We start from the raw sequence: 27,562 nt of genomic DNA, 5'->3' as shown, positions 1-27,562 counted from the left end.
GCCCGCTTCTCCGGAGGGGCCAGCTGGTGCAGCCCAGAGATGCTCCTCCCACTGGGAGAGCTTGTGTGTGAGCACCCTTCAGCAAAGTCTTTCTGACTCCGGTCTTCCTTGTTCGTAAAGGAGAAATGGGTAAAATTACTTGACTATGGGGAAAGACCAGCCTCGTAATAGATGGGAAACATAATACATTGCAAAGAAATATATACATACATTTCAGTTATTTTGAAATGCCCATCAGAATTGACAAAAATGACCCCAGGGTGGTCTCCTTTAAGATGCAATATTTGATAGCTTGAAGTTCAGTGGTTCAAGAGAGTCTGTGGGTGGAAGCCCCTGGAGGGAGATGGCAGGGGCACGTCACCAGGGAAGAGGGCTGGGAAGGGCCAGAGCTTCTGAACGCAGCAAGGGGAGAGCCCTGCACAGTGTGGGTCCCTGCCCAGGAAAGGGACAGGTCCTTAGCAAACACGGCAGGGAGCCAGGCGCTCCAACCGGACCGGGACCGGAGGGAGTTTTGCGAGGAGCACTGAGGTTCAGGTTCGGGGATGCCCTTAGTCCTGCTGACCATGCTGCTGGTGGCATGGGAGACGTGTATGCAGCCGTGTGCCAGCCTTAACAACCCCCTTTTCTTTTTATCTGAATTACTTTGATTTGTGAAAGCTGGGAGAGGGGTTAATAAGATTTCCTAAGTGCTCTGAGTCTCCGAGGGCAAACCGACTCCCTCAGAGAGCAGCATTTCCGGCCCTAACAAGTTTACACATTGGATTAGAAGCACTAATGAGTTTTTACTTGTGCCAGGGGTTTGTCAGTACCAACTACCAGGGCAGCTCCCATCCTTCTTGTCTCCTTTGATAGGGAAGTACTGTTCCCTCGTCCAAAGGAAAAAGCAGGCAGGGTTTCCTTTGTGGGTGTGGGCTGGCCAGAGGGGTGGGCTTGCCCCATCCTGGACTGAGAAGATGAGATTTACTCTCTTGCTCGAAAGTTCTCCAATTTCAGAGGCAGGACCAGGAGCCAGTCTCTTCTGTCCTTTAATGCCTCTGAATCCCTTCAAAAACGAGCCACCTTCCCTTCTTGGCAGTGGCCCATGCGGGTGAGTGAACAGTATTACTGAGCAGGTGATGAGTTTCTGTTACCCTGGGAACAGGATCAGGGCAGGCTCAGTAGGGCAGGTGATGCTGTTGGTGCACAGTGACGGGGTGGAGTCACGTTACATTGTTACCAGGCGCTTCCCAGACAGAAGTTTCGTTTTTTTTTTGTTGTTTTTTTTGTTTTTCTTTTTCAGTAATGGCTTTGTTATTCGTCATAGCTTCAGTTTCTAATGTTTATTATAACTTCACAAGCAGAGTCAGTCATCTGTTAGATTTTGTGAGCGCATTTGTTGAGATGAACCTTTTATGTGTGACTTGTCCGCCAATGCCTTGTGTTAATTCATCATTATTGAGAGGTGTGTTTTAGCTCTATCTCTACATCTGTCTCCACACACACACACACATGTACTCATGTATAGCCCATGTATATAATGCGTAATGCAGAAGACATGTCATTTGTATACAACTTTACAATCTTTGTATATCACAAAGATGTGTTTACCCGTTTTAACAGTTCTTACTCGCTCAAGTCCTTATCTCTGAGTGATCTGTCCAACTTAGAGATGTCTGTTCTCTTTCCTAGTCGCCCTGCTGGTGTGTGTTATGACTTTCTGAGGAGGTGGGCCATCGGAGAAAGAGGGAATGGTTATATATAGGTCACACTGCTTTTTTGCCAGAGGAAGCTTGGTCAGTGTGTAGTTGTTTGTCCAGCGGTGAGCTGGACACTGAGGTGAACAATAGGAGGGCCACGGCTGGCTGTGGGCAGTATACTTTAACCAGACGCTAAAGCTAGGCTCACACAGGCAGGGCATGGTGGACTGAAGACGAGGGGGGCCGTTCACTCTCCTTCTGAGGGTGAGCTTTGTCTGTGTCCATTCTGTTAAGTGTTACGGAGTGCCCGTGACCTCAGAGCCTTGTATTTGCTGCTGGACCTACAGGAATGAGGTGCATTTCTTGCCCTCAAGGATCCTCCCAGCTTGGGGGATACAGAGAAGTGAAGAATGTGCTGGGGTCACAGGTGCTGTACAAGAGGGCTGCCAGTGAAGGAGCCCCGAGAGGCCTGAGGCCCGGGTCTTAGGGGAGATGTCACTTGCAGGGGCGTTGTAGGTTCCGGGATGCTCAGGACCGCTGGAGCACGGGCTCCACACTGGGGGGTGGTAGATGAGAACTGAGAGGAGGTGGCCGCTGGACCAAGGCCACAGCGGCTCCTGCGTTTGAACTACACCCTGGGGGCAGTGGGCAGCCATGGGGGAATGTTGAGCAGGGAAGCGGTCTAAGCAGATTTGCATTTTAGAGAGCTGCTTCTGTGCCCCCAGACCTGTGAGAAATGCTCTGATTTGTTTCTTAGTTACTATTGAACATGACCTTCCTGTTCTACCGATAAAAATCCTTTTCTCAGATGTCTTTCCTCGATGACAGGCAGTAAACACTGAATGGCCCATGTAGTCAGATTGCCCCTCTGTGTCTTTTTGCCTCATCTTCAGCCGGGTGGTTGTGAAGATACTCCCTTCCAGCCTGCGCTGCTGCCCCGCCCCGGCCCCGCCCTGGCCTTGGCCCCGCCCCCGCCCCGGCCCTGGCCCCGGCCCTGCCGGCTACCCGAGAGCAGGGCGCAAGCTTGGGGCTGTGCGGGCTTCTGGGGAGATATTTAGCTCTTGTCACTAGAATAAATGGCATTACTGTGGAATAGTTAGTGCATGGACATTGTGAATACTCAGCCACTGATTAAATTTCTGATTGCCAGGGGTCTTTCATGCAAGGAGCTGTGCTGATGAGCTGTGTTAACAGCATAGTGTTGCTTATTAGGATGTGAATTTTATATCCTGACCATGATTCACACTAAAAAATAAATGTTACATTGTGACCCAGTTCACATATACCAATACCCATATGTACATCATTGTGTAGAAGTTCCTTCAGACAGCCCCTACCAGTACTTCCTGAGGTGTACTCTCTTTCCCTCTCTATTTTTTCTTAAAGTATTACATTCATTAGGCCCTGGCCTGCTGGCTCAGTGGTAGAGTGTCGGCCTGGCATTTGGAAGTCCCAGGTTCGATTCCCGGCCAGGACACACAGGAGAAGCTCCCATCTGCTTCTCTACCCTCCCCCTCTCCTTCCTCTCTATCTCTCTCTTCCCCTCCCACAGCCAAGGCTCCATTGGATCAAAAAGTTGGCCCGGGCACTGAGGATGGCTCCATGGCCTTCGTCTCAGGCACTAGAATGGCTCCGATTGCAGCGGAGCGACGCCCCAGATGGACAGAGCATCGCCCCCTGGTGGGTATGCCGGGTGGATCCCGGTCGAGTGCATGCGGGAGTCTGTCTCTCTGCCTCCCTGCTTCTCACTTCAGAAAAATACCAAAAAAAGCCCACTAATGGGTCACAACCCAAAGTCTGAAAAAACATTGTCTTATAGGAGCTTGGAGTGCTGGATACAGGGTTGTCGCTTATGGCCTCCATTCATGTGTTGGAGAGCGCAGAGGGGAAGAGGCAAAGGGTAGACATGTGCAGCTGTGTAGTGTGTCATAGAGAACCTGGGCTGGGGGTAAACACTGTTGTCAGTGAGCCCCAGGTGAAAGCACCGGAAAGTAGTTTTCACTTTGCCTTTATTTCCTTGAGTTGCCTGTGCTGTCTGTCTAACGATTCCTGTTATGCTGATGCTCAGTATAATGTTTACACAGACCCTATGCAGTTTAGGGTTGGTATCACCTCTATAAGGCAAATTTTACTACACACAGTAATACAGACACTGAAGGAAACGCCTGTCCCATTTCTGTCTCTGCCAGAGTGGTGGAGAGAACAGCCTGGAATGGTGCATGGAGCTGACCCTTTGCTGTGACATTAGGCCTTCTTTGGTGTTTATATGTGGGCAATGCCTCCTTCCTGGTGTTTGATCCTTCTACCTTTTCTCATTAAGAATTGTTAGTCTCATTAGAATGAGAAAAGGTAGAATGCTTCCAAGGTTTTCAGGCCAAGCTAGTGACTCCAGAGAGGTTAGTTCCTGAGAAACCAGGTCCCAGCAGGAGGAAGGAGCAGTGGCTGCAGAGAAGGCTTCCCTTCTCTGGGAGTGAGATAGCTCTGCTGCCCATGTGCCTCCCGTTCTGACGCTTCATGGGAACAGTCTGCAGAGACACTGATACTGAGCTCTGTGCCAGGCGTCCCCAAACTACGGCCCACGGGCCGCAATGAGGCCCCCTGAGGCCATTTATCCAGCCCCCACTGCACTTCTGGAAGGGGCACCTCTTTCATTGGTGGTCAGTGAGAGGACCACTGTATTTGGCAGCCCTCCAATGGTCTGAGGGACAGTGAACTGGCCCCCTGTGTAAAAAGTTTGGAGACCCCTGCTCTGTGCAGTGCACTGAGACACAGGATGGTGTCATGTGCTCTGAGATTGGGAACAGTCTGCAGAGACACTGAGACGGAGGTGTGTGCAGTGCACTGAGACACAGGATGGTGTCATGTGCTCTAAGATTGGGAACAGTCTGCAGAGACACTGAGACGGAGGTCTGTGCAGTGCACTGAGACACAGGATGTCGTCATGTGCTCTAAGATTAGGAACAGTCTGCAGAGACACTGAGACGGAGGTCTGTGCAGTGCACTGAGACACAGGATGGTGTCATGTGCTCTAAGATTGGGAACAGTCTGCAGAGACACTGAGACGGAGGTCTGTGCAGTGCACTGAGACACAGGATGGTGTCATGTGCTCTGAGATTGGGAACAGTCTGCAGAGACACTGAGACGGAGGTGTGTGCAGTGCACTGAGACACAGGATGGTGTCATGTGCTCTAAGATTGGGAACAGTCTGCAGAGACACTGAGACGGAGGTCTGTGCAGTGCACGGAGACACAGGATGGTGTCATGTGCTCTAAGATTGGGAACAGTCTGCAGAGACACTGAGACGGAGGTCTGTGCAGTGCACGGAGATACAGGATGGTGTCATGTGCTCTAAGATTGGGAACAGTCTGCAGAGACACTGAGACGGAGGTCTGTGCAGTGCACTGAGACACAGGATGGTGTCATGTGCTCTAAGATTGGGAATGTCCCCAGAGGCATGGCATGCCATGTTTGCTGCGGCTGGATCCCATGCCACAACTTTATATTGTCTGTTGCATCACTGTGGGCTGTCATTCTCTCCTGTATAAACACCGAGTAGTTGCCCTGGCTGGTTGGCTCAGTTGTAGAGTGTTGGCCCAAAGTGTGGATGTGTCTCGGGTTTGATTCCTGGTCATGGCACACAGGGCACACAGGAAAAGCAACCATCTGTTTCTCCATCCCTCCTCTTCTCTCTTGTCCTCTCTTCTCCTCCTGCAGTCATGGCTTGATTGGTTCAAATGCATCAGCCCAGGGCGTTGAGGATGGCTCCATGGAGCCTCCACCTCAGGTGCTAAAAATAGCTTGGTTGAGAACACAGCCCCAGATGGGCAGAGCATTGGCCCTAGACAGGGCTTGCTGGGTGGATCCCAGTTGGGGTATATGCAGGAGTCTGTCTCTTCGTCTCCCTTCTTCTCTCTTGGAAAAAGAAGAAAAAAAAAACACAACACTGAGTAGTTACTAGTGTGACTTCTATTAGGCACACTAGGCAGAGTGAGTGTATCAGAACCCAGGTTCAATGAACTGTTCAGTTAGAGAACAAAACCTCTTAATGCATATGTTTTATATTTATGAAGGGAGGTGCATTATAAGATTCCTTAAAACAGAAGGGACTTTTATATTATGTTCAAGAGATCATTAGGTTTAGCTCAGGTTCACATTCTGCTCTAGGCCCAGGTCTGCATAACTTGTGGTGGTATCTCAGCCCTAATTTCTACTTACGTGGGTCAGTGGATGATATCTGAGAGCATTTCCTATTTTCAAATTCCACAGTTCTGTTCAAGTGCAAGAAGTGAGATTAGCTCATCATCCTTCATACATTGTGGATTACTAGCTATTTTCACGTGCAGTTGCTGGGGACTGCTGGGTGAGGCCAGCCCCAGCCTTCAGGAGGGACTGGCGGACAGGCCCGTTACACACTTGGCTTGGCTTTCGTAGGGTGGGTCTGGACACCGTCCTCCTGTCGCAGGTGTGATGGGGTTAATAGGAAAGATAGGGGTCTTTTGTTTTTCTGTAGCCATGTTTTTACCTACTTTTTGAGAGAGAGGGAGGATGTTTTTGTCAGCAGTATCTTCTGTGGAACACTAAGCCACATTCCAAGGGAAAATGCAAATAAAAATGTGTTGCCCTTGGGACTATTAAAATCTAGTAAAGGAGACAATGTAAGAAACATGCAGAGAACACAACAGCACACAACAAAGAATGTTGTCTGTTCATGGGGAGCAGCTGTGCAAAGCTGGTATACACCTGGTGGGAAATATTAGAACACATGGGGCATTGAGAACCCAGGGTTCCTCAGAGGTGACTCAAACACTGATGTGAGACAGCCTTTTGCACTTGTCTTTCCTGGACCTGTGGAAAGGAAGTTGAACAAGACATTTCCTTCAAAATAGGCTTTTTGTAGTCTGGTCCAGTGGTTGGTATGTTATGGCTCCTAGACCATATTCTGGCTAGAACTTGTTTGTATGAAGTTTTGCTGGAACACATCACACTCATTCATTTATGTGTTGTTCTTGGTGGCTGCTTGCATGCTGTAATGACAGAATGGAGGATTGGGGACAGAGAATTCATGCCCTGCAGAGCCACTCACCATCTGGCCTTTTGCAGGAAGCTCGCTGACCCTGCCCCAGTAGCTTCTTCCTGGAAACACAAGGAAACACGTGCACACAAATACCCACACTGATTGTCGGGCGAGGGTCGCACAGACTAACAGAGTTCAGTGGAGCTGGGTCTAAGCAAATCTCTGCATTTGTGCCTGATTATTTTTCTCACACCCTTTTGCATCCTCTACTGCAGTTGTTTGTTATTTTTTCGTCTGTGTGTTTGCTGTCTTTAAAAAAAAAAACTTAACACTCCCTCTTTTTTGACTTCATATTTTCCGGCCTCATGTGCTTTGGGAACCTAAAAAGCACCTGAAACTCAAAAATAACTCATTTTTTTAAAAGTTTGTGTGTGACATTATACACACATGTATAAATAAATATTATGGATATATAGACCTTGGCCAGTTGGCTCAGCGGTAGAGTGTCAGCCTGGCATGTGGATGTCCTGGGTTCAATTCCCAGTCAGGGCACACAGGAGAATTAACCATCTGCTTCTCTCCCCTCCCTCTCTACCTTCTCTCCCTCTTCTCCTCCCGCAGCCAGTGGGTTGATTGGTTGGAACGTGGCCCTGGGCGGTGAGGATAGTTTGGTTGGTCTAGCAGTCAGCCTCAGGCACTAAAAATAGCCTTGTTGGCTCAAGCATCGGCCCAAGACAGGAGTTGTCAGGTGGATCCCAGTCAGGTCGCATGCAGTAGTCTGTCTCACTATTTCCCCTCCTCTCACTTCAGAAATATTATATATATATATATTTTTTACCTCATTGGGAATGGAAGTGTGTGTCGCAGACTGCATGTGCTGAGGTTGCTTTGGCTGCCTGCAGTGACAGGGCTGCAGAACGTTGAACTTTCTTTGTTGCTTATGTGCTGACTAATCAGAATTGATATTCCCCCTTTTACATTTTTAGAATCACAAAATTATTTCTCAAGCTGAGTTCTTTGCTCATATTTTAACTTTCAAGGGTTAATCTATGATATGCTTTTTTAAGAAGGAAATACGGAATGTAGTTAATGAAACAAACCAAACAGAAATACCTCCCTTTTTCTATAGAAGCAAATTGGAGATTTGTTAAAGCAGAGTATCAGTAACTGGTTTTTGAATCACACACTGGTATTTTATGTAGTTTAAAACTGTTTTGTGAGCCCTGGCTGGTTGGCTTAGTGGTAGAGTGTCAGCCTGGCATGCGGGAGTCCCAGGTTCGATTCCCAGCCTGGGCACACAGGAGAAGCATCCATCTGCTTCTCCACCCCAACCCCCTCTCCTTCCTCTCTGTCTCTCTCTTCTCCTCCCACAGCCAAGGCTCCATTGGAGCAAAGTTTGCCCGGGCGCTGAGGATGGCTCTGTGGCCTCTGCCTCAGGTGCTAGAATGGCTCCGGTTGCAACAGAGTGACTCCTCAGATGAGCAGAGCATCGCCCCTTGGTGGGCATGCCGGGTGGATCCCGGTCGGGTACATGCGGGAGTCTGTCTGACTGCCTCCCCGTTTCCAACTTCAGAAAAATACAAAAAAAAAAAAAACCCAAAAAACCCTGTTTTGTGGTTCAGTATAGAAATAAACATTATTTTTGTATTACTTTGCATACTTTTAGCTGAAATATGGATGCTACACTTACTCTGTGCATCTTCTTTTAGACTAGGGGTTTTAAGGCTAGCTGAGTTATTTCCTTAAAATAATTGTAGAGTTTTTCAAAATTCTCTGATTTCTTTTAAAATGACATGTAGACAGTTATATTCTTCTTTGATAACATATCTATATTTATAAATATTCTAAATATTTCACATATTAGCCACCACTAGTTTAATCCTCAACTCTGCAGAACTTGCCTTTACTACTTTACTTAGGGAATTCAGATTTGGAGGAGACAATTGCATTTCAGTCCCCTAATGATTATACATAACTTTTGACTATTCTGTACCTTCTTATCCATGTAGCTGGTCTCTCAAGGCAGAGAAAATGAGGGTGGGGGGTGATTGAAGCATGACTTGACTTCTTCAAGTCAAGCTTGAAGAAGTCAGCTGCTAATGCCAGCGGTGCCTGCCTTAAAGGTCAGGCGTGGGTGTGGACCAATGGCTGATGAGGGGAATAAATTGCTACCGTGGGAATAGCTGTTGGTTGTGTCTTTGGTCTGTGGAGAAGTTTCTAGATTCTGGAAGGTTCACTGGAGTCTAGATACTTGCTACTCAGATGTGGTCCAAGAACCAGCATCAGAATCCCCTGGGAGTGGGTTAGAATTGTGGAATCGCAGGCCCTGCTCCAGACCAGCTGAACTGGGATCTGTACCTCACTCAGTCCCCACAGGATCTGCTAGCACCTTAAACTTCGGGAAACTGGTCTAGAGCATTGGGTCCCCAGAAAGACCAAGCATCAGAATCACCTTTGGAGTGATTAAAAACTACCGAATTTTGATCCCAGCCCCCTGAGATATGGATTCACCAGGTCTGGGGTCATCCTGGTGCCCAGCTAGTTGGTCAAAGGGGTCACCTCTGGTTGGTAAAGTCATACAAGAAATAACAGCTGCAGATCCCCTCTGGTTGGTAAAAGGATGCCCCAGAAGGTGGGTCACCTGCGGAGTGTGTGTCTGGAGGTCTGCAGCTGACCTTGTTCCCACTTTGCTACGAACTTCCCTTTCTCGGAGACTCCATCCAAGAGGGGACATGCCTGTCACTTCTGAAGAGCCCACGGAGGTCTCCTGGCCACGAGACCAGCCCTGCCTGCTTCTCTAGCTAACGGGGATGCAGCTTTGCAGGCGGTCTCGCTATCCAGCCTCCGTTCCCTTCCCTTTCAGTTCCCATGGAAACAGATTGCAGCAGAACTGGGCATGGTGCTATCTTTACCCTGTTTTTGGCGATCTGAGGTCTGTTTCTATGGGAACTAGAAGGGAAAGAGGTGGTAGTAGAGTAGCTAGACTGCTTTTAAATCTCAATGACAGCATTTGTCCGCACTCTAATAATACCCCTTTTGCCCAAGTTTACTTCTAGTCCCGGGACCAATGCAGCTCGGAATGTGGCCGTGACTCGTCTGTAGAGGGAGGTGGGTGGCCAAGGAGGAGAGAAAGGGAGCTCTTTAAATATACTTGAAAATGTGAATTCTTTTCTTTTCTTCCAGGAAGCCGTTTCTAGGTGTTGGTATAAGTTATGTAAATGTCATCTTTATCTATCATTTCTTGTATGATTTTATTGAATATAATAACATGTTTTTATTCAAAGGAAGTGGAGATAAGTTATTTCAATAGGAGCGATGTCTCTGGCCTGGGCACCTCCGTGTTTAGTGGGTGTGCAGTAACCACTGCCTGTCTCTGCGGGCTGGTGTGGGAAGGAGGCCGAGCGGAGCGAGAGGGGCTGGCGGGCGGGGACAGGGCAGATACGCGGCAGATGGGCAGGTTTGGGCTTGTGGTAAGGAAAAGGTGAAGGTTTTTACCTGTTGAAGTAGTTATTTGAAGAAGAGAAGATTTAATTCTGATCTAACCTGGGCCCAGGTTTGTTCAACCACAGAGTGGAGTTCCCTGGGTCCCACTGAGATGAGGTATTTTTCTTTTCCTTTCCTTCCCCCCCCCCTCTTTCTCCCACTGTTCTTACAGAGTGGTTGACTGACCACACCGTCCACACATCTCCCAAGGGTCTGGCGACAGTGTCATCCCTGCCCATCTTCCTGGCTCCTCCTTCCCACCTCCCCATGGGTGGCGGGCCTGTGAGGTGTCCTGGTGCATGTGCGTGCCCTGCCTGTGTTCTCTCAGTCACCACCTCTGTCTTACAGCGATGCTAATGCCTCACTTGCAGATGCAGAGACTGGGGCTCAGAAAGGTTGTGCAGATGCCTGAGGGTGTGAGGACTGCCTAGAAGAACGGACATTCTGAGCCATGTGACCCCAGAGCTGTGCTGGCTCCTCTGAGCACAGCCCTCTGTGGAGTGAGCATCTGTGTTAGAGCCTAGAGGGATTACGCAGTCCCTGGCTACAATAGTTTGTCACCTAATGGGACCTGCCTTCCCCCAGCCTTCCCCCCCTACCCTCCCTCCTGTGCCCCAACCCTCTAGCTGCCCCCCACCTCTGCACACCTCCCCTCCTGCCCTCCCCCCCTCACCACTTCCCACCCTCTTGCCCTCCCTCTTGTCCCGCCCACTCCCCCCCTCACCACTTCCCACCCTCCTGCCCTCTCTCTTGTCCCGCCCACTCCCCCACCCTCACCACTTCCCACCCTCCTGCCCTCCCTCTTGTCCCGCCCACTCCCCCGCCCTCACCACTTCCCACCCTCCTGCCCTCCCTCTTGTCCTGCGCACTCCCCACCCTCACTGCTTCCCACCCTCTTGCCCTCCCTCTTGTCCCGCCCACTCCCCCACCCTCACCACTTCCCACCCTCCTGCCCTCCCTCTTGTCCCGCCCACTCCCCCGCCCTCACCACTTCCCACCCTCTTGCTCTCCCTCTTGTCCTGCCCACTCCCCCGCCCTCACTACTTCCCACCCTCCTGCCCTCCCTCTTGTCCCGCCCACTCCCCGCCCTCACCACTTCCCACCCTCCTGCCCTCCCTCTTGTCCCGCCCACTCCCCGCCCTCATCACTTCCCACCTTCCTGCCCTCCCTCTTGTCCCGCCCACTCCCCGCCCTCACCACTTCCCACCCTCTTGCCCTCTCTCAGGTCCCCCCACCCCCGCCCTTCCTCCTACCTTCCCTGGGCCTCTGTGAAGAAGCCTGCTTAGGGCTCTACTGTAGAGCTGGGTTAGAATTAGTTTGTTCCTACCTGTCGACTCCAGGGAGAAGGGAATAAATAAGGAATCAACTTTGAGAGGGAAAGAGGAATATCTGAAAAGAAGATGCTATTTTAAATGCAGAGAAAGTTTCCTGTCAGGCTGAGGAGGTCTGCGGCATACTTAGATTATGAAAGGCCCTCACAGATCTGTGTAGCTGACTCTGGCAAGTGACGGGAACGTGAATAGTGACTTCGGGTTCCAGATTTGATGGTTACAGTTTCCTCCTGTCGCTGGAGCCCCGCAGTTTTCTTCGGTGGCATCCCGGACATGCTCTGGTCCCGATGTGACAGTGGACCTGCAAGACAGATTCACTCTGGTGCTGGCTCGAGAACACTGTTCGGAACGAGATGGTTCCGTAGCCACTGATCAGCGCTCCTGAAGCAGAGCACACTCAGCGACTCACAGACACCTGCTGCAGGTGCTACAACAGACTGCTTCCGGCAAACCCTCTGGGCTCTGCAGGTGCCAGCGCTGTCGCACAGGAGGGCATGCTTCTGCCCCTCTCAGGCTGCCTGGCGGGACACGCAGGACCTGTCTGTGCGGCTTCGCCCCATGCACAGCACTCGTTTGCTTTTACTGTGGAAGAGTACATGCATAGCCTTTGTTACCAAGGCAGCAGAGATTGGTCTAATGAACTCTTTCTGCTCGGCTGGCGGCCTCCCGAGCACACAGGGACAGGGTTTATGTAGTCCCATTAGTAAATGCCAGGCAGCCTTTGCCCTGTATTCTCTGCCCCCTCCAACAGCTGCTCTTCAGGACAGATGCACTTCCGTGGCGCTGCCCCATCCAGCCTTCCAGGAAGATGTGAAACTCTATCAGTGTTTCCCTAATATATGTGGAGTCAGGCCCGCCTGGCAGACGGCTCGGGGTGCTGGAGCCTGTTGCAGATGGAGCGTTCATTATTGTGTGTAACTGTACCTCGCAGAACGCGTTTGTCACCCTTGGACTGGTGCTTCTGCCGACCCCAGCTCTGGGGCCAGCCTCAGACAGGACTGTTTTGTATTATATTTTTCAGACATCTGCTGAAACGTTCCGTCTTAGACTTCCGTGACTAGATTACATTGTTCCAACCATCCTGACTGACAGGCTAAATGAGTTCTGTTTCCACAGTTTGGTATATCTCAGATGATGTCTTTAGCTCTCAGAGGAGAACCCGTGGGTTCTCTAAGGCAGTCACAGACTCGGCGATTTTCCTGGGATGACGTGCAATACATTGCTGCTTCTTGTGGTTCCCTAAACTGAGAGAAACCGCACAGCGGCTGAGCAGAAGTTTGCGTTCGAAGAGCATGTGGTATGGGTCCGCACACGGTCAGAACCTCCTGCTATCTCCGCAGGTAATCGGTACTTCTCCGAAAGTGTGTTGTAATGGGTGTCTTCAGATGGCACGGGGTCTTTCTGCCGGGGCACCATTGCTAAACCCCGTGTGTTTGTGTGCATACGTGTGCACACGTGTGTGTGATTCACAGTACACTGAATTTAGCGATGGGCTCCACTGGCCACTGTCAGAGCTGTGTAGCCCAGGTGTTCGGTGCCTGTCAGGTGTCTCTCTCCTTTTATGTCTGTCTCGGACAACACAGGAAACAAACATTATTGACGTATATCTGTTCACTACTGTCTACCTGAAACTGGGTATTGAGTTGTAAAAAAAAATGTAAAGTGGAAAGTTTTTTTTCCTAAAGGCATATATTTTTCAGAAAATGAATATGAGCAAACAAGACAAAACTACTTGGTGAACATTCAGGCATTCCCTGTGTGTTTTGATGAAGGAGGCACATATGTGGAGTTGGCGCTAGAGCTCTGTAAACAAGGGGCAGCTAGGAAACCTTTACTAACGCAAGCGATGAAATTATCCAGGGTGTTCATTTCTATCAAGAGCATTGACTGTTTTACTGTGGATCAGTTTGTATTAGCTCTAAGAAGGTTGGTGTTTCCGCTCCAACACCTTCTGCTGTAGAGGAGCGCTGGGCTGGCAGGTGTTCCTTCTGTGCACTTTCTTTTTTTCTTTTTTTTTCTTTTTTTGTATTTTTCTGAAGTTGGAAACGGGGAGGCAGTCAGACAGACTCCCGCATGCGCCCGGCCGGGATCCACCCAGCATGCCCACCAGGGGGCGATGCTCTGCCCATCTGGAGGGCGTCGCTCTGCCGCAATCAGAGCCATTCCAGCGCCTGAGGCAGAGGCCACAGAGCCATCCTCAGTGCCCGGGCCATCTTTGCTCCAATGGAGCCCTGGCTGAGGGAGGGGAAGAGAGAGACAGAGAGGAAGGAGAGGGGGAGGGGTGGAGAAGCAGATGGGCGCTTCTCCTGTGTGCCCTGGCCAGGAATCGAACCCGGGACTCCTGCATGCCAGGCCGACGCCCCACCACTGAGCCAACCGGCCAGGGCTTCTGTGCATTTTCATTCTCGGATGGGAAAAGGACGACCCTCCCCATTATTTCCTGTCAAGGGCATATAAAATGGTTAAATTTATTTATTATTATCTATTGTTGGTTTTTAAATTTGATATTTCAATATGAAAACATGACAAAAATTGAATATCAAAGGGCTGCTTTTTCTTTTAAAAAGGGAAGGTACTTTTTTTGTCATTTTTCTTTCGACTACATTTCGTACCAGATACCTCACCCACATGTTTTCTCTAATTTTATATCCTTTCCCGTGTCTCTCTGTTATTAATTTTAACTGACACGGAATGATTTTGAGCTCAGATTTTTATCTATTGAGAGCTTTCAAAAAAAAAAAAAAAAAAAGAAAGAAAGAGACAAATCAGCTGAGAAACTACAAGATAACATGACATGTTGTGTCCAGTTAGGTCAGATAGGAACTGAAAGAGGGTGAGTGGGGAATATTCTCAGAGATAGAAATTATCAGTCACCTGCTGAAGTGTGTTATAATCACACTTCACTATTATTTCTTTACCATTTTGGAGACTAATATTTTATATAAGCTTTCTCATTAAGTGCACCGTAGTACTATAAAGCAGATACCCTTGTTACTTCCATTTTACAGATGAAGAAACTGAGGCTCATAGGGGTTAAGTAACTGCCAAAATCACGCGTAGCCTAGAGTGAGGTAAGTCCACGGTAGTCTGACTCAGAGCCTGGCCTTTTGTCCTGTGGCTTGTTTGTATGCAAAGTTCTCATTTGAGCACGTTTTAAATGGTAGAGGGTGTGGATTCCCTGTGCTGCAGACGGCCAGCCGGTACTTCTCACGTGGAGTGCCCTCCAGGCTTTGAGTGTCCTGTGGCCAGCAGCCCCTTGTGTCCCGTGACCTCGGTACTTTTGTGCATCTGATATAGGATGGAGGCGTAGGGTAACAATGAGATCACTCAGCTTAAACTCAGATGTGATTCATTGAAGTATAACTAGCATTTATTGGGGACCTGCTGTAATCTGGTCCCTGTCCTCAATGCCAAGAATCCAAAGATTAACAAGAAAAGGTTTCTGTTGGGAAACACCTCTAGGCAGAAACGAGAGAGGTACCATGGGGACAGAGGCTTGGTTTGTTTTGCTCAGTGCTGTTTCCCAGCACCTAAAATAATGCCTGGCTAGAATAATGACCCCACAAATAGTTGAACCACTGAATGAGAAGAGGCAGCTTCTGGGGTGTTGTGAATGCCAGGGGTCAGAGAAGGTCACGGGCAAGGCCCAGCTGTCCACCAGAAGGCTGCCGTTAGCTGAGGCAGGGAGAGGCTTGACCCGGGCAGCGTGAGTGCAGGTACTGGCAGAGTGGGCATCGGTGGGTGATGAGGGCAGCGGAGGGTGTGTGTGAGGAAGATATACCTTGTTTTGTATGACTAGCTTGTCAATCCAGTTCTCCTCTACTCTCACCAAGGAGATAGATGACAACCCCCTTCCCTTTCTGCTCACACTTGTTAGCCTTTTCTTTGCTTGTCATGCCCACTGCACGCTGGCTTTCTCTGAAGAAAACCGGGGTGGGGATGAGAGCTAGGTGCGGAGCCTCTCAGAGCCCAGCTCCCGGTGTGGCCAGCCTGCCATGCCAAGCGGGGAGAGGAGCGGTTCCTCACGCGGGTGCCCTCTGCTCAGCCGACACGCACCGGCGAGGTGGCAGGAAGTGCTCAGACTAGCCCGGGAAGACTGCGGTGCACACCCACCTGAGGACGGCGACCCTGTGCCATGCCGCTGACTCCGTGCCTTTTCCTGGGGCATGCTGGTGTTGTGGGCACGGTCCAGTGTGGGTTTGGGAAAGTGGAAACAGTCTCAGCATTCTCGGATCCCATTGGCGGTTGGTACGGCTGTACACTGTACCCCTTTCTCAGCTTCTTCCTTTGGCCGATTTGCACGTCCGGGAGAGTGATGAGCTTGGGCCTACACCGCCACCGTCCTCTGGTCTCAGCTCTGCAGAGCCTTCATGACCCCCGTCACTTTCAGTGTGTTCCCTCCCCTCCCTGAGCCTCCTTCTCCTCCTCCATCAAATGAAGGGGAGGGACAGATGGCCCCTCACTGCTCCCTTTGCTTCTAGATAGGATAAGAAGATAGTTATAGACTTACTGATGCACCAGGGACAGATATCCTACTTCATAATTTTGGGGGGAAACTTTTTCCAACTTGTTATGAGTAGAGAGCCTCAGATCATAGATCCTTTAGGGTTTATCAGGTGTCATATTTGACAGAGTGACATTTTCAATATGATATCATTGCCACTTTTTCCTGTTTGTAGTTTGTGTGTGTGTTTGAGATAAGTGTTTTGGACTTCTAACTTGCTTCCTGAAATGGTGATCTAAATAACTGGAGTCTTTCAAGCCACCCAGGGCTAGGATGACTTTGAGGTTGCATTTTAAAAGATACAAATTGTTTTCCACCCTGAACCCCAGAAATTAAAAGTAACCTGATGTATCTGTAGCACTGCAACTCAAGCCCCCTGGTTGCAGGCAGCCCATTCCTCTGACTTGTTCTCAGACTTAACTTTTATCGCAGATTTTCCATGCTTGTCTGCCTTGTCCTTTTCATGCACATTTGTCCCGTCTCCCTAGATCGGGGACCCTGAGTGTGCTACAGGGGCACACTCAGCTCACTTTGCAAATGGGGGAACAGGAGTCTGACAAACTGAAAGACTTGCGGGAGTCCTGTAATTGGGTTCAGAACCAGGAGCAAGGCCCTGCCCAGTGCCCTCCGCCCGGTGCCCTCCGCAGGCAGGGCTGTGCTTTCCTAAGGTTCTTTATTGCTGTTAGGAAATCTTGAGACTGACTGGCACTTGCCAAGGTCTAAACTGTCTGTGCATGAGGTAGAGACATTCATGTGGAGAAGTGTGTGTCCCTCTCCCAGGGTGACACCTGATTCAAGTTCTGTTTGGAAAGAGATCCTTGGGTTTCTTTTTCCAACTTTTCACACATCTGGTCGTTGCCACTTTGAACTTAAATGAACCAGTCCACAGTTGAGTTTTTTTTTTTTTTGTTTTTTTTTTTGGTAAGCAGTACAGTACAAGTCTTAATGTATTAATTTTTTTCATTTTGAAATTAAATTTAATGGGGTGACATTATCAATAAGAGTACATAGGTTTCAGGTGAACATCTCTATAACATTTGAACTGTTAATTGTGTTGTGTGCTCATCGCCCAAAGTCAGATCATTTTCTGTCACCATATATTTGACCTCTTTACTCCCCCTTCCCCACCCCCTCCCCCTGGTAACCACTTCACTTTTATCTATGTCCATGAGTCTCATAGAAAGAGGTGGGATATATATTTGTCCTCCTTTACTCTCCTCCCTGTCCCCCCTAAACATTTAACTTTTATCTGATGTATTAATTTTTATGTTTTTGAATTTTACAAACGTCTCAATGTGTCCAGGTTAGAACTGTCTGTTTGTCTCTCGGTGTTCCCTTCTCCCTGGGCCTTCTCTGGGGGGCAGAGCAGTGGAAGGCCCGTCAGACACAGGCCTGGGCCTCAACTCAGGAGTCTGGGGCCTGGAGCCTCTCGGGCTGCTCGGTGGAGCCATCGCCTAGGTAACCGACTCTCAGCCCTAGAAGCAGTCTGTTCAACAGTGAGAGGAAATAAAAAAATAAAACCGCACTGTTTATTCTTTACAAATTTTTTGAATGTTACTAGATTTTGAAAAAGGCTCTTTTCATGTCCCTGCTGAGTTCTGGCCCCTGTGCCCAGTGTATCACCCTGATGTTTCCTGACTTGCATGTGTCCGTTTTTACAGCGTTGCTTTGAGGAAACCTCTGAGCTATGGAAGCAGTGAAGTTTTCACTCTCAGTGATTCCTAGGAAGACTGCGTCTCGTAAAGGCTTTTATGCACAAGTGGTGAAGCAAACATATTCCACAACTTATTTGGTTAGGTTTAGTGAGTATTCATGTGTTTTTTAAATGGCCCTTCCTGTGGGGGTGTTTTTCCGTTCAGTGTGCTCTATTTCCTTAGTAACTGTTGCTCCGTTATGGGAGGGACTTAATGACATTTTTCAAGTGCAATATTGAATTAATTATTTCCTGGTTAGTCCTGCCCACCTTCCCAGTATAAAGTGTGTGTGTGTGTGTGTGTGTGTGAGTGTGCACTTGTGTGCGTGTAGACGACAGGATGATGGTAGCCTGCTCGCTGTAGAGGGGTTCTTGCATGTGTGGCTCAGGATTAGTCTGTGACCCTGTGGCCTTGGTAAGTTGCCTCTTTCTTTAGTCTTTCTCTCTTTTCCCCCCTTGATTTTCTTTCTTTGGCTATTACTGGGCTTGAAGGCTTTTCTGTCTGGGGACTGACCTGAGATTCAGAACTAGCACGGGAAGGGCAGTGTAGGGGCGGGACACGCAGCGATGAGTCCCGACTCTCCTGCACACTCACTACCTTTTGTGGCTCTTATTTAACCTCTTTGGGGTTAGAGTTTGCTTTCCATGCATTGAAAGGCTTGAAAGCAATGACCTCTCTGGGCCTTTACTGGCCAGGACGTTCCGTGAAGTATGAGTGCAGTGGGATCACTGCCCATCATCACTGTCTCAGCCTAACCTGATGGGTGGATGGAAAAGCTCTCGCCAGTTCACAGGCTCAGGGGCAGAGCAGCTCAGGACTGCTGCTTGTCAGTTCTCTGTTGGGGGCAGGGTTTGTAGGTATTTGCTGCACCCTTCTCTGTGTACCCCTCTGAATACCGGCGGCCTTCATCCATTCATCCTTCATCCATTCAGTCAGTAAACGTGTTTACTGAGTGCCTGTCAGGCGTCAGGCAGTGTCTTAGGTACTGAGGGAACCGGGTTATCAGCTGGTCACTGTCCTTGTCCTGGTGGCACCTAAAGTGTAGCGCGAGAGGTGGGCACTGAGCAATCATGACCCCTCCACGCAGCCGCAACTATGGTAAGTGCTGGGAAGCCCGGTGACTGAGCTGCGAGTACAGCCCAGGAGATGGTCTGGGAGGCATCTCTGAGGAGGCTCGTTTGAGTAAGAGGAAAGTGAGTGGCAGCATGAGCAGGGGCCACATGAGAACGAGAGATAGGAAGGACAGCAGACAGAGCAACAAGTGTACAAGACACTCTCAGCTCCTCGGCCTCTGTGCTGACTCTCGGTCACTAAGCTGTGAAAGCATACGTCTGATTCCCAGACTGTCGGGTCATCTGACAGTTTCTTACTGAGCATGTCGGTGTTTCTGGCCCTGTTCTGGATGCGTGGGTCCCTCTCTGAGTAGAAGAGACTCCAGGTTCTGGAGGCCCTCCCCCTCTTTCTTATATATTCCTAGAAAGTGTATCTTGTCTGTGATGTTAGCAGGAAAGGAAACATTGAGAACTTTTATAGTTTCATTCTAACTTGAAAATTGCATATAAGGAGACTCAGAGTATATGTAGGAATATGCTAGTTATCCTTTAATGAGAGAACACAACTGTGTCCCTCTGTCCTTTGTTGGGAACCACACACATCATGTTCTAAAAATCCTTTCCAAGACCACGCCTGAGACCTCGGAATGAACTGTCTCACCCCTGTTGCCACACCTCTATTTCAGGAGAGGCAGCTAAGAATTGGTGAGTGCGATAATGGCAGTCAAAGAAAAAAAACCTTGTTTCTTCTATATCTATCTACAGCTGCCTCAATCTTTCCCATAGCCATTTGCAATATTATATAGAATAACTTGATTTCCCTTCCCTCCCTCCCTTCCTCCTTCCCTCCCTTCCTTCTTCCCTCCCTCCCTACCTCCTTCCCTCCCTTCCTTCTTCCCTCCCTCTCTACCTCCTTCCCTCCCTCCCTTCCTTCTTCCCTCCCTCCCTACTTCCTTCCCTCTTTCCTTCCTTCTTTCCCTTCTTCCCTCCCCCTCCCTTTTCCCTCCCTCCTTCTCTCTCCCTTTCTCTCTCTTTCTTTTCTTTATCTCTCTCTCTCCTTCCTCCCTCCTTCCTTTCCTTTGCTTTTCCTTTTCATTTCCTTTTCCTTTTCTTTCCTTTCCTTCCTTCCAAGATGGACCCCTGCGTGTACCCTGACTGGGATCCAACTGGCAACCCCTGTCTGGTTCTGATGTTTGAGCCAACCGAGCTATCCTCTGTGCTTAGGGCTGACACTCAAACCGGTCAAGGCACTGGCTATGAGAGGGGAAGAGAGAGAGAAGGGGGAGAGGGAGGGGAAGATAAAAAGGTGGTTTCTTCTCCTGTGTGTCCTGACCAGGGATTGAACCTGGAACCTTGGGCCGACACTCTATCCACTGAGCAAACCGGCCAGGGCCTGATTTCTTAAAATATGAAGTAGCATACCTTTTTCAATGATACAAAATAATGTAAACAAAAGCCCCACAATAAAACAACAAAAATCTCACCATACTCAGTTTGTCTCTGAGTTCAAAGAAAGAGAACAAATAAAATCTAACATTTCTGTGCATTGAAAGTATCATTGAAAAGGGCAAAGAAAATTAAGGTTTTAAGGCTAGTTAGGCTTTTGTTTTTAACTGGCAATTCCATGTCCTGAAATTGATAACTATCCTGCATGTGATTAGTTTACTTTAGAAGTTGGTGCAGGACTTTGAGATGCTGATATTGTATGTGTTGGTCATTTTATGTGGAATATTTAAACTCAGTGAAAACTTTTTTTTTATATTTTCAAGCACTTCAAAACTACCATATACATAAATTATTTCTAATTAAAATAAAAATTTTACCTATTTATTAAACTCAAGCACTCATACTGAGATTGATATTGCAGGTGCATGAAGGCAATGGAATTGAATTTCTTAAAATAATTAAAAGACTTCATTAATACATTAAGTCTTCCTTATAAGTAGTTTCTATTAGTAGTGTTCTGTTTTATTTCCTTATATTTATATATATGTACAGCAATAAGAGGGTTTCTTTCTAATATGTGCTGCTTTCTTAGATTCTGTTTTTGTTTGTTTGATGGTGAAAAGATAAGATTATATTTTCTAAAAATTGGTTATAAATTAATTGGCTTGAAGTGATAATAATGGAAAAAATGTTCCTTTTCTTCAATACTGGAGATTTGCATTTGGACTCCGTTTTAAAGTCTGGTCCTTTGGGTTTCTGACATTTTGTTATTAACATTCTTTCTTGTGTAATATAAATATAACAACATTGAACTATCCTAAAGTATTTTGTAAAATGTTGTTATTATTATGTAATATAGATGGAATAGTTTGTATATTAAATATGCTTTTTCCCACTCTTAAAAAAATTAATATGAGCTCTTGTTTCCCTCTTAAGAGTCATTTTTAAAATGTCTCAACCCCAGTCCCTCCTAGTGGGCCAGCTGAGGTCCCCATTTCTAAGACCTCAGGAGTGGGCTCGGTAGATGGGCTTCTTCAGGGTGTCTGGGAACCCCGAGTGACCTGGGGAAGGACGGTGTGAGATTGTGCGGCCTTTGTGGCCGTTCTCAGACAGGTTTGGAGCAGTGAGCACTGTGTGGATTTGTCGTGTCTTGGCCCTTCACAGGTGCTCAGGAGGAGGTGCTGAGCTGCTCTCCCGGTGCCTCCCAGTGCCTCCAGTGCCTCCCGTGCCTCCCGTGCCTCCCAGTGCATCCCGTGCCTCACAGAGACTCACAGAGACTCACAGAGCCTCCCGGAGTCTCTCAGAACCTCCTAGTGCCTCCCAGAGTCTCCCAGTGCCTCTTGGAAAGTGCGTCCCAGTGCCTCCCAGAGCCTCCCAGTGCCTCCCACAACCTCCTAGTGCCTCCCAGAGCCTCCCAGAGCCTCCCAGTGCCTCCCACAACCTCCTAGTGCCTCCCAGTGCCTCCCGTGTCTCCCAGTGCCTCACAGAGCCTCCCGGTGCCTCCCAGTGCCTCCCACAACCTCCTAGTGCCTCCCAGAGCCTCTCAGAGTCTATCAGTGCCTCTTGGAAAGTGCCTCCCAGGGCCTCCCAGGGCCTCCCAGTGACTCACAGAGCCTCCCAGTGCCTCCCAGGGCCTCCTAGAACCTCCCAGTGCCTCCCAGAGCCTCCCAGAGTCTCCCCGTGCCTCTTGGAGAGTGCGTCCCAGAGCCTCCCAATGCCTCCCAGGGCCTCCCAGGGCCTCCCAGTGCCTCCCAGGGCCTCCTAGAACCTCCCAGTGCCTCCCAGAGCCTCCCAGAGTCTCCCTGTGCCTCTTGGAGAGTGCGTCCCAGAGCCTCCCAATGCCTCCCAGGGCCTCCCAGTGCCTCCCAGGGCCTCCTAGAACCTCCCAGTGCCTCCCAGTGCCTCCCAGAGCCTCCCAGAGCCTCCCAGAGTCTCCCTGTGCCTCTTGGAGAGTGCATCCCAGTGCGTCCCAGGGCCTCCTAGAACCTCCCAGTGCCTCCCAGAGTCTCCCCGTGCCTCTTGGAGAGTGCGTCCCAGTGCCTCCTGGAGCCTTCCAGAGCCTCCCAGTGTTTCCAATGTGATCATGTGCTTTTTCTTTTTTTTTTCTTTTGGCCTCTGTGGGTCCACTAAACTTAATGTCCCTACAGGTCTTCAAGAAAGTGACCTCTTTCTTTTTTATTTCAGCAAGGGGAGCGGTGAAGCTCAGAGGAGAGTAGATCAGACCACAGCGAGCTCCCGGAAGTGGCCGCGCGAGGGCCGTGGAGGAGGATGCTGGCATCCAGCCGCTGAGGAGGCCCTGGCTCTGAGCTGGGAAAGCAGGTCTCCGTGGGACAGCTCCACCTCGCCTGGGCTCACCATGGCCTCCCCTCTCTGGCTGGACGGCTGATGTGACTGTGTGCCCCAAGAGCACACACTGCCGGACTGGGGGCTGGCCCAGGTGCCACCTGCTCTCTGGGAGCAGGGCAGGTGGGCATCCGATGCTACCCAAAGCTGGACGGGGCAAAGCAATGGACTCTGACAGGCTACGATGGAAGTGACCTAAGGCCTCACCCGGGAGGTTTCCCCTGGACAGGACTGCTTAAGCGTCGGAGCACAGGCTTGTCTGGGGAGCAGTATGCAGGAAGCTGGTTTTCAGGCCACAAATGCTTTCACAGGTGAGAACTCTCCACACTTAAATGGAAACTTTATTTCGACTCTTAGTTGATAGATAATAAAATACCAGACAACTGTATGAAATGAATGTACACACAGAGTCAGTTGGTGAATTGAAGGCCACACAGAGTCAAGGGGCTCAGGCTGCAATAGTGATTGATTTGGACAAAATAGTAGCATGCTTCCCTCTGTCTAAATATGAATTTGGAAAAGCATTTGACATTTTACGATTCTGCTTTTGTTGAGTAATAGGGCATACACCGCATCTTCCACGACATTGTTCTCTAAGGAAGTCTGCCTCTGGCAGAGTGGTGTGTAGAGATTGTGTTTTTCTTTTCAGACTGGGAAGACTTCAAGTGAATGAAATGATTGCTGATGAGTGTCCTCTCCCTTCCCACCTGTAGTCCTCTTCCTCAGATTTAGTTGTGTGCAAATGCTGGGGGTGTGTGTGCAACTCTCCCGAACTAATCTTGCGGTGAGGATGCTTCTCTCATGAAGGAGCTCGCTGAGAAGCCTGACATCACTGCCTGACATTGACTTACCCCCTGGCTGCCAATGTGAACACTTTTCAGGGAGCTACTTAGTCTGGCTAGTGCCCTAGAGCCATGGCCTGAGACTCAGGGCTTTCGATTTGGGGTCCTGGTTCTTTGGTTTGCTTAACATCCCAGAAAGCCACCTACTCTGGGCCTCTGGCTCCTCGTTTATAAAATGGGGGCTGTGAAGTTGCAGAACCTCTTGGAATTCAGGGAAAACCTTTTTATATAAAAGAGGTTTTTTTATTTGCTTGTTCTGTTTGGTTTTTTAGGAAAGGTAGTAGCATAATCACAAGAAGTGACATGTTCTCTGGTCCTGTGAGTCCTAGAAACCAGTGGCTATTCACCTTCGGTGGGGAGAGCAGGTCAGGTTGCTGCCGTGCCCCGAAGAGGTTGCGGCTTAGGTTTGTGAGCTGCTCGGCTTCGGTTGGACTCTGCCTTCTCCACCGGCCAGAGGTCAGCACCCAGACAGTCACTGAGCTCCTGCCCATCTTCCTCTCCGCCCGTTTGTAAGCCAGGATGGTGGAGTGCAGCTCTCACGATGTGCTCTGGAGAAAAGTGAGACAATGTATGTGAAATGCAAAAAAACCAGATCCCATCCTCTTCAGGCCTCGGCTGTGTCCTGACATGGTCACAGTGTAAAGCCAGGTCACCTGGCCAGTCCTTTATGCTCCTTGTGCTCTGAGCAACCTCTGAGCAAACTCTGTAGCTCTCTCAGCACCTGCATCTGTCACGTGGGAGCCTCTGTCCTAGAGGCTGGGAAGCACCCCCCGAAGTGGTTGGGCCCATTGAAACCTGAGTGAAACAGCTACACAGATGGAGATTCGAAGGCACAACAGCCTTTAAACTTCCAACCTGGCTGGCTCTAAACCATGCCCTTCTGTCTCCCTTAATGCATTCACCTCTGTTGTTTCAGTCACAAGAGCCGTTCCTTCGTGGAATGCCACCTCCCTCTTTGGGCAGAGGGTGACGTGCGGGGCCGTGACATGACACACCTCTGTGAAGCGTCCGGGTGCGCTGACCTTTAAACTCTTTTTGCCCATTTTCCAGGAGATACGGGCAGGAGGAGAGGGGTCTAGGAGGTGCAGGAGGGAAGCTCTTAGAAGCAGTTCTTCCAAGAAAAGAGAAGGAAGAGAGGATGGGACAAAGAGAACCTGAGGAAGCATGGCGCATGGTTCAAACTATAGACTTGCCCAGCCTGACCTGTGGTGGTGCAGTGGCTAAAGCATCAACCTGAAATGCTGAGGTCGCTGGTTCGAAACCCTGGGCTTGCCGGGTCAAGGCACATACAGGAAGCAACCACTATGAGTCGATGCTTCCTGCTTCTTCCCTCTTTCTCTTCTCTCTAAAAATCGATAAATTTTAAAAAAATGTAGAGTAGCCCACAGGTCGGTTTTTAGGTACACTGTCTTCACTGTTCTGTGCGTGGCCCTGGTCTGTCATGGGTCATACATACACATCATGTCCAGTCGCCACCACTCGTCGGGGGCTCTGCAGCTCCTCTGTCCCGAGAGAAGGGACTCCTGCAGCCCATCTGGATCCCAGGCTGGCCTGATTCTGGGGCCTGAGGGCAGCAGGCTCTGAATAATGAAAACCGCTAGGTGCTGCCTGGAGAATTCGCAATGGTTAGGATGGTGCCTGGCATATTAATTAAGGCCCAAATGAATGGCGGTTATTATTATGACTATTGCTGCTTCTGCCACGGGCTGTGCACAGGGCCCCGTGTCTCTCCCCTACACACTCATGTATAGGAGAAGCCTCCTCTCTGCCGGGTTAGTGTGGACACGCTCTTGAAGCTACTCATATTTTCTTATCTCCCTGTAAGTCCTATTTTCCCCAAGAACCCTTTTTCCTTACAATTTTGGCCTTCTCCATTGCATCAGCCTCGCTGAATAATAATCATACTATCACTCATAGTAAAATAATGACCATGGCTCACATTTTATGAGAAACTCACTGTGTGCTGTACCTATTTCCTCGGCCAGTCCTTACAGTGACTCTGGTGCAGTGTCTGTGGGCTGGCGCTACTGTTTGGGGCACTCAGACTCAGCAGGAGCTAGATCGAGCTGGGTGGCCTTTCCAAATCTTCTAGCTCTGTATGTGACCTCAGTTGCATATGGGAGGTCACCTGGAGAGCCCTCCCACTGCCTGGCTCTCACCCTCAGAGATTGTGATTTCACTGGGCTCTGCATCTCCTAGCCCTGCTAAATCAGGACCGGCACCCTAACAAGATTGCCAGGTGCTCCGTGCACTGAAAAGTCTGGGAAGCACTGAGAGCTAGCCCTGTACAGGGCGGGGATTAGAGGCGAGGGATGGATGGGAGAGTCCTTTCTCGAGAAGAGAAAAACTGTCTCTTCCTATTCCTGCAAGAAGGATAACTGAATTAAGTGATCTGCCCCTTCTTAAGGAAACTGTCAAGGGTTGAACGTCAGTTGTCGAAGCTGGGCACAGGACCTGTGGGACAGCGGCCTCAGCTCCCCGGTATTTCTAGGAAACAACCAGGGGTAAAAAATACAGGCGTTGTAAGTACCTGCCTTCCCCGGAGGCATCTTTATTCTCTGCCTGCGCTTCTCATCTTTCGTTGCTCACGTAGTTGATAAAAGTGACTTAGGATGTAGGGTGAAGCTGACCCTCCGTCCCTGCCCGAGCGGCTAGCTGAAACTGTAGCCTTAGACAGAGGTGGGGCTGGTGCCCACCCCCTGCCTGGTTGGCTGTCCTGTGTGTTCTGACTGTAGTCTTTTCTTATCCCAGGGCAACTGTAGATGTTGATGTTTTACTTGTTGGAATTCAAAGATAGACTGATTTTGCTGATTCTCTAGCTTAAATTATGAAGGGGTTAAGGCATTTTTCCTCGGCTTTAAATCTTGTTTTAGGGCAAGACAAAAGTCACTATATAGCTAACCATACCTTCACTTAAAAAAAACTTGTCTTATGTTTCTGTGCTCATGGTGGGAGGTGTTCCAGATTCCTATTTAATAAGGACGTAGGGGCTGCAGCCCGGCATGGGGGGAAGGCTGGGAGACCTGTGTGTAGTTGTGTCTGGAGTGCATGAAATCGCCGTGGTGGGAGCTTGGAAGGCCCCGCTCCTCACGACACTGCCGGCCCACCTGTGTGGTTAGCGGTTCCCTCCTGAGGCTTGCTTCCTGTGTGAATATAGGCATATACTCACGTGGCACACACTGCAAATTCAACTTCTGAGTTAGGATTTTCTTGTGTTAGTTGTTTCATAGAGGAATCTATGCATTGTTTTTAATTTTCTCAGAGCATGTAATTTAGAAACGATTTAAATCATTTAGATGCTATATTATAACAAAAAAGTTAAAATTTCCCCTTTATAAGCAATATCTGCTCATTGTAAGAAAATTTGGAAAGCACATAAAAGTCTGAAAGAGAACAATAATTACCCAGACAGAGTCTAGCCCTGGGAAGCTTTCCACTATCAACACTTCGGCTTACGCCCTCTCAGGATTTTTCCTGTGCAAAGTTTTCCTACGGAACTGTGTTCATAATATATATTCCGTGTTATAACCTGATCATCATTCCCTTTTCAACATTACATTATGAGCATTTTCTTTTAAATATAAATTGCTTCATAATTATTCTTTTATGTATGTGTGTGTACTTAAACTCTAAAATAGTGCCCTAATTGTTGGATATTGAAGCTTTTGACAGCTTTTCCCCTGATGAATATTGCTTTGATGGACACCTTTGTGCGAAAAGCTCTTCTGTATGACCTTAGGATGAACGACCGGAAACAGAATTATTACATCCAAAGACGTGAACTTTGTCAAGGTCTCTGGTTGAATTTCCGGGAGACCTTTTGGTCCAGCGTCTGAGAGGGCAGTGAGCTCAGTTTCTCCGACTGCAGGTCCCTGCCGTCCAGCTGGGGGGTGGGGCTGTCCTGCTGGCTGTCATGAGATGAACTATGCTTGTGGAGCACACTGTGTTGACAAGGGCCACCCGAGTGCCACAGTTATGACGACAGTGCTAATATATATTTCATTTGGGCAAAGGGAAACTCAAGCGCCCTAAGTTGACTGTTTTATTCTTTCAGTCCGTCTTTCTGCGTGGCTGTAGTGCACTGAGGTGATGATGTAGCTAGACAGACTCCAGCAAGATAAGGCTGTTGTAAAAACAAACCCCGGTGCCTCCGGGCAGATAGAAGTGGGTCTCCTTC

The 27,562-nt window shown here is 49.1% G+C and overlaps 1 protein-coding gene across 7 annotated transcripts in view; it reads left to right on the top strand.

The window, feature by feature from the left end:
- The window catches only part of LDLRAD4 (low density lipoprotein receptor class A domain containing 4), a 597,062-nt gene that overhangs the window by 234,025 nt on the left and 335,475 nt on the right, over positions 1–27,562 (top strand). For 6 of the 7 annotated variants that reach the window (XM_066246383.1, XM_066246384.1, XM_066246385.1 and 3 more), the window contains one exon: positions 22,385–22,854. In XM_066246383.1, coding sequence (XP_066102480.1) covers positions 22,815–22,854 — 40 coding nt within the window. In that variant the 5' untranslated portion in view covers positions 22,385–22,814. Of the gene's footprint in view, positions 1–18,007; positions 18,117–22,384; positions 22,855–27,562 lie in introns of those variants that run through there. The other variant, XM_066246389.1, reaches the window with a different exon arrangement.

Source organism: Saccopteryx bilineata, chromosome 11 (genome assembly GCF_036850765.1).
Source record: "Saccopteryx bilineata isolate mSacBil1 chromosome 11, mSacBil1_pri_phased_curated, whole genome shotgun sequence".
Taxonomy (NCBI): Eukaryota; Metazoa; Chordata; class Mammalia; order Chiroptera; family Emballonuridae; genus Saccopteryx; species Saccopteryx bilineata.
The sequence above is the reverse complement of the archived record's forward strand: the minus strand, read 5'-3'. Positions and strand labels throughout refer to the sequence as shown.